The sequence below is a fragment of the Nicotiana sylvestris genome, chromosome 7 (assembly GCF_000393655.2).
Source record: "Nicotiana sylvestris chromosome 7, ASM39365v2, whole genome shotgun sequence".
In the NCBI taxonomy this organism is placed as follows: Eukaryota; Viridiplantae; Streptophyta; class Magnoliopsida; order Solanales; family Solanaceae; genus Nicotiana; species Nicotiana sylvestris.
The window spans coordinates 95,589,037-95,596,068 of record NC_091063.1 but is presented as its reverse complement, the minus strand read 5'-3'; the positions used below and the strand labels follow the sequence as shown (position 1 = coordinate 95,596,068).

General features: G+C 33.9%; 1 protein-coding gene across 1 annotated transcript; it reads right to left on the bottom strand.

The window, feature by feature from the left end:
- Positions 1 to 850: 850 nt before the first annotated feature.
- On the bottom strand, positions 851 to 3,110 carry LOC104210503 (uncharacterized). The gene is made up of 3 exons (XM_009759414.2): positions 2,881 to 3,110; positions 1,749 to 2,111; positions 851 to 1,387 (listed from the first exon to the last, which is right to left on the bottom strand). Exons 2-3 carry the CDS (start codon positions 1,992 to 1,994, stop codon positions 1,241 to 1,243), a joined length of 393 nt encoding a protein of 130 aa, XP_009757716.1. The 5' UTR covers positions 1,995 to 2,111; positions 2,881 to 3,110; the 3' UTR covers positions 851 to 1,240.
- Between the last annotated feature and the right edge of the window lie 3,922 nt (positions 3,111 to 7,032).

Genomic DNA, 7,032 nt, shown 5'->3' with positions numbered 1-7,032 from the left:
TTTTTAAAATTCAACTATAGTTTAGTATTAATACAAAATAGTCAACTTAATTAATTTTATTCTTTTTTGCAAATTCCTTCCTTAAAATTGAAAGCCTCAAATTGCAACTTATCGCTCCACAAATAGAAAAATACAAATCTTCTTTAACAATCACTCTAAATTGGCAATGGAAACTTAGAGTTTGAGACTCTTCTTCAATTCTTTTAGTATTAACATACTCTTAATCTTAATTTCTTTAGTAAGTCTTTGATAATTTAAAGTTTGAACGCTCTTTTGCGAAGAACTCCCCTCTCTCCCCCCGTTTAGTGCTTTCTTTTTCTTTAGAACTTCTTTTTGTTAATACTTGGATGATAAGTTATCATAATCATTTAAATTTCAAAGAGTTGCACGCCGAATTTTATCATTGGTGATTAGCATATACAGTGGTGCCCCCGCCATGCTTGAATCCTGGGTCCGCCTCTGGTTGGGCGAGTCCCGAGCGGTGAGCGTTAAGATGTTTAGGGCGCACGGCGTTTGGGGCTGTAAGTCTCATAGAACTAAGCCCCGCACGAGTCTCAAGGCGTTTTGATAGTGTCCCGCTCCCGGACAAGTCCCAAAAAAGCCTTTTAAAGAGAAGTTCCAGTTCAAATAAAACGTATTTTATTGGAGAAACAAAATCCTCCATATCCTTCATTGTGAATAATAGAGAATAGAGAGCAGCTTAGAGTATAGCAAAATGTTTTGGTCTTGTAGGAATTCACTGTTATTTAGCATGCATCCATTTAGCTTGGTAATTAAGTTTAGAAAGCAATATATAGGAGAGATGTTCATTCGTTTTAGTAGCAATTGGATTAGACATGGGTGGGAAAGATGATAGAAATTTGGGAAGCTTGATACAGTGGCCAAAACATGTACCAATTCAGAACTGTAGTCCATATATATACTATTGAATAGTCTTGCTTATAGCTACTCGCTTTCAGGTTGATGTTGGCAAGAGGCCAGTAGTGATGACGGGACTTCGTTTGTACGCAACCACTTAGCCATCCACATGCAGTTGCGAGCACAACTTGAAGATAAATTTTGAAGCTCAGCCCAGGGGAGTTTTGTTGACATCAAAGATTTTTCCTTTGTTTCTCTACATTGCAAAATTCAGTTTTCCTTTTGTGGCTTCCCTTTCCGGTCATAGTAGATCATTGATAGGACGAGACTACTTGATCATTCGTAAGAGTTAAGTATGTAATAACAATGATAGTCCTTTGACCTAGGGGAAGGCAAAACTATGATCATGGGAAGGCCAATAAACTGCTTCCCTTGCACAAGGAAGTGGAGCAGGCTGGGCAATGAAGGTCGGATATTGCTGTCCTGGCATCAATACAGTGTAATCCGATGCATATGATGTTGTTGATACCTGAAAGATATAATATACTAGTAATCAGTCAGATACTACGACTTCAGAAGCATAATTACTTGTGTTGCTATATTTCATGTTCAGTATTACAAGGTATTCAGTTCATCCTAGAGGACCTAAGTTCCGGGATCAAGAAACATATGTTGCATAAAAAGAAAAAGGAACAAGGGATTCATTGGTATATTTGTTCATACAAAACTACAGAATACTCATGTGACACACAGATCAGCCAATTATTCCTACATTCAAATAGAGATCTCACTCTAATTTTGCCGAAAACTTAGGCCAAGAGTATATAGGATTGGCATGTATGAAACAGATTCATTCCTCTATTTCAAGATTAGTGATCAGAAACCCTTACTCTTTGGGAACCTGCAAGTTTCTCAAGTGGCCCTGATTCCAAGGAACTGTCGACGATATCTGAAGTAGGCTTAAAGAGATGCTCAAAGAGAGCCATGATAAGAAACATGGATATGAGAATAGCTGTAGCTACAAATCCAAATGAAATGGCATTCGCCGATGACCCTAAATTCTTCCCTTGTGCTTGTGATTCTGAACTTGTGTATATATTCCACGCCCTTGGACTTTCTGAACCAAACTCACTCATTTCCTCTTACTTCACTGATCAAACCTCTATAAATGGAGCCAAAGGGCTCTATCTCTGACTACTACTAGGCACTGGCTTATAATTAATCCACTACTTGAAATGGATACAAGGCCTATCCTGGTAGGAAAAATAGAGCAGTTGTTAAGTACCAGAAGATCATTTAAGCTTTATTGCATATGATATGCTAACTAGGAAAATAGAGAACTAACATGCTACAAATGTTTGAATTATACTGCTAATGGCAAATAATGTTTATCAGTATATATACCAAATGATGATTCCCAGAGAAGGTATTTAGCCTAGTTATGGATACCTTTTCCTTTCTAGCACAAACAATCTACACTACATTATCAAGTACCAGTAGGCAGGGGCGGATGTACACTTAACGAAGCGGTGTAGCTTCGTCGAATTTTTTCACTAAATATATTTATTAATATTGTGAGGAAATGGATAAATAGGAAAAAATGACACCACTTGACATAAATTGTCTCTTAGTGTGTTGGTTAGAGGTTCAAACCTCAACTAGCATTTATTTGAGAGAGCATATTAGTTATCATAACTGAAGTTATTATTTTCGTACTTCTATAAATTTTGACACCACTTACAATTTTTTTTGCGTACTCCCCTGCCAGTAGGTGTTATCCACTGGCCTGTATCAGCATATTAGTTATCATAATGTATCAGCTGCATCATAAAATATTTCCCATTTTTTAACACTATTAACACAATGGCACTGAGCAAAATTTTGTAGTATGATACTAAGAAAAGAACCATATCGAGATGATAGCATGAAAGTTTTACAGAAAATAAGAAACAACAGGAAAACAAAGGGAATAATTAAGTTGAATAGAAGAATCAAGAAATGTGATAAAATTCAGACTATCACCTTGAAGAAGGATCAAAGGAATCTCAGGATTTGCCAATTTAGAATATGAAGAACCAATCTGTTTTTTGCAGGAAAAATTGCAGAGAAAAGGGCTTTAACTTAATCCTGAGAAACAGGAAGAGCTAATATAATGTCAGAGAGATCATATTCTGGGATTGGAAGAAAAAGCCAAACAGATGGCTCCAAATGAATTATTGAAGAATGCAGCTCAAGCTATAGCTAGCTTTATACCTAGCAGCAAAAAGAAAGTATAAAGACAAAGTTGTATGATAAAATATTAGATACTACAGTATATTTTTGTTTTTGTTTTTGTTTCTTTTCCTGTTCTTTGATGTTCACAATTCTGATGCCTAACTTAATCAATACTACTATACTATCTTTGGACATTTGAGGAAGCAAACTTTAATGAAAGAAAAAGTGTTGGCCCTCTTGTCCAAAGAAGACAGACAAACGGTGACCCTCTTGATGCTTGCAAAAGAATTCACTACTCTTTACATAATCATTATTAATGACATTCCCTTAGCTAAATTCAACACAAATTATCATCTATAGAATAGTAAGAGTAGTTACGTTTCATTGCCCCCCTCTAGGGATGCCTTTAAGGTTCTTTTCTTTAAAAAAAAATTATTATTTTGGGGTTTGATGGATCCACGAATAATGCGGAGGGAAGATGAACCACCACGTTATAATTGAACACTATGCTCCAATGCGCCTATTAAGGTATTTTCCCACTATTGTATTAGGGAAAATGGAAAAGGGTCGATGACAATTGAATATACACTTATTATATGAAGGACTCTCATCGATGTCACTCCTCTATAAACCTCGTTGGCATAACTTTTTAACTTAGAAGTTCAAGTGTTCCCATCCTTCCATCCGTAATGATTTTTGTTAACTCTCCAAGCATTTCTAGCTAGTCATTATTAACATTTGATTCGTTCAGAAATATATTTTTAGAAAAAAAGAAGTTAAGTGTGTATAAAGAATATAGAGTCAAAGGTGTATTAATATGCAATTTGTCATCAAAAAGAAATTGCCTTAACGAACATTCATATGAAGTTCCCATAGAAATAGATGGTCAAATGCCAAAAACAAAAAGTATTCAGCACTCAGAGCTGGCAAAACATACAAAATGATCTTCCACTAGAGGAAGCATAAGCTGTCAAATAAAACTTAAAAAAAAAAAAAACACAAAAGGCTGCTGCAGATAGAATTATAATTACAATACAAATAAAATGCCAGTAAACTTTAATGGTGCATCGCATTACTGAGCAGTCGAATCACCTCAGACAAGGAAAAAGGGGAAAAAAAAAAAAAAAAAGCAGGTAGAGGAATTTCTAAAGGAGATTTATCTGTTTTTGATATCGTAAGCTTGTAGGCTTTCTTTTTCTCACTAGACGCAATTACTTAACGATCACTCATGATCTTATGTCCAGAATCATATGGACACTCTGATATCGCTTGTTGATTTTACTAGCTCGTACCTATCTACATTTTTATGTTTTATTGTTTTAAATGTTGGTGGCACGCACTTGACTATTTTATCCGGTATCCGCTACTTGACTACTTTGCTTCATTTAGCTCTCTGTTTTCCTTTAAAAACTCCCACAACCTAGTCCACTACTTAGCTTGTGGCTGAGTAATTTGAATAGAAGTTTAAGTTCTGCTCATATAACTTAAATCCAGAAAGCCCATTTTATTAAAAAATGCAAAATAATCAATGGATGTAAATGAAGATAATTTCCTTTTAAAAAGTAATGAGGCTATTGCGAGTATGTAATATACTCTCTCCGTTCACTTTTACTTGGTATTTATACTAAAAATAGATTTTTATTTTTACCTGTCACTTTACGCATATCAAGAGAAGACAAAAAAAATTTCATGTTATATCCATAATATTTATTACTCATTTCAAATCATTTTCTCAAATCCAATCAAATATGCATCGATTAATATGGGTATCATGGTAATTTATACACTTTCTTTATTATTTCTTAAGGGGCGTGAAAAGTCAAAATAAACGGAGAGAGAGTACGATCCACAAGGTAATCATAGGAAGAGAGAGGAAGGTGGAATTTTTACCTCCTATAGCAAAGGTTAACACCTTATTTATTTTAAATAAATATCATTTTAAAAAATTATATTCTATAGATACCTTTTAAAGTTTATAGCAAAATATTTAATTTTGGTTACCTCCTAGCCCTAAGCCACTAAATACGCTAATCAGTTACACTATTTTCTTTCTCTCTCTACTTTGATACATCTCATTCTCTTCCCCATCCCATTAAATTTTCCGATCTCCTCCTCCTTCCACCGGATTTGTGCAAAGCCCACTTCAAAGATGTTGATTTCAAATTGTTTAATTCGTACGATACTTTTTTTGAAGTTGTTATTACTGTTGAAAAAGATGATGAGCCAACGCAAATTGTGTTTTATTCCATGACCAAGGGTCCGATTCTGTTTTTCGATCCAATTAATGGTATTGTATCGAAAAAACTAAGAAATCAGAAAGAGTTTGCGTTGTGGAGTCATTCTTGAGATCCTTCTCCAGAAGGTTTTGGCAAAAAAGACGACATTGGTCCACTAGGGCGTGCTTCTAATAATTTAAAGGAATTTTTATTGCCAAACAACTCAGAGTAAAATTTCCACGAAGGTGGCGCGTTTTCACTACCGGCTTCCGGTGAACGGCGGATTCGCCGGAAATTAGGGTTTGTTCTTGAACAAAGACGATGGAGTTTGGGGCTGAGCAACTTGATTTTCTGTTAATATATTTCAATGTATTTTCATGTATTTCATTGTCTATTGTAATTCAGTGTATCTCGTTGTATTCCATGTATTTCATTGTATTCACTATCTTTTTGTTCATTGTATTTCAATGTATCCCGCTGTATTCTATGTATTTCATTGTATTCACCATCTCGCTATATGCCATGAATGTATTCATATGTTTTTTGTAATTAATATAATTTATGTATTCAGATGTATTATATAATTTCTCTGAAGATTGCTATGTTTTTGGGATATTATTCGGTTAAGAATCTTTTTTATAACTGAAAATACAAAATTTGTGTGTTATAATTGAGTTTGTTGAGTTATATTAGGAGTCTATTATGTTAATTGATTCACTTTCCGTTTTAAAAGCAGTATAATCCCCTATTTCACGTCATCAGTACTGTCGAATACAATAATCTGTCCTGCTGTAATCACATGTGTTCACTCCATGAATACAGTTGAATACACTCGAATACAACAACTGATTAGCTGGACTTCCCTGATTCACGCCTATTTTTGCTACTGTATTCATGAATACAATAGCTTAAATACATCAAATACATCTTATAACCACAGAAAAAAGTATCTATAATCCATAATATAGCAAATGATATCTATAGATGACTGATTACTACTAAAAGATTGTGCTTTATGAAAATTTCTCTTTCTTTTTCTCCTTTTCATTCATTGAGGCTTTTTAACAAGATAATTAATGACCATTGTTTTTGAAAAGCTATTCAGAGTTAGTTTTATCAATCGTGTCTACTTGATGTGTTCTATATATATATATATATATATATATATATATATATATATATATATATATATGAGGTTTTGCTAGCCTACTATATAGTTATAATAGGTTAGCATTGTATGCATATTTCACTTTATAATAATACCCTTATTATTTAAGAGCCATCGTATTAAGCTTAAGGGCTTTTTGGCCCTTCTCCAAACCCACAATTTTCCTAAAAATGCTCCCTGTAGTGTATGTCTTTATAATTAAAAAGATCTATTTTTGACCCACCGCCGTGAAACTAAAACTTTTCTATGAATTGAAAAATTCACTGTGAACTTATCTTTAACGATCGTGAGACAAGTGCAAATCCGAATAGTTCTTACATCGACCCAGTACCAGAACTTTATGTTTTGGTACCGCTACCGGTGTTGATGCCGCTAGCTTTGTTTCTAATCAATTTTACTTGCATAACATCTAAATCCCGAAACATGGATGAACTTGCAAGGAAATCAGGAAAAAAGAATTAAACATTATGTTTAAAAGAAGAGGAAAAAATTGGGGAATATAAAAATTCCTTGACGATTTATATAAGGCGTAAAAAATTGATATTGAAAATCAAAGATGAAGCTCATTTTATCAAT

Excerpts from the sequence above, each read along its gene's own strand:
- LOC104210503 (XM_009759414.2), bottom strand. The coding sequence starts at position 1,994 with ATGAGTGAGTTTGGTTCAGAAAGTCCAAGGGCGTGGAATATATACACA. Across the intron at positions 1,388-1,748 it reads AACTTGCAGGTTCCCAAAGA|GTATCAACAACATCATATGC; the intron begins GTAAGGGTTTCT and ends TATATCTTTCAG.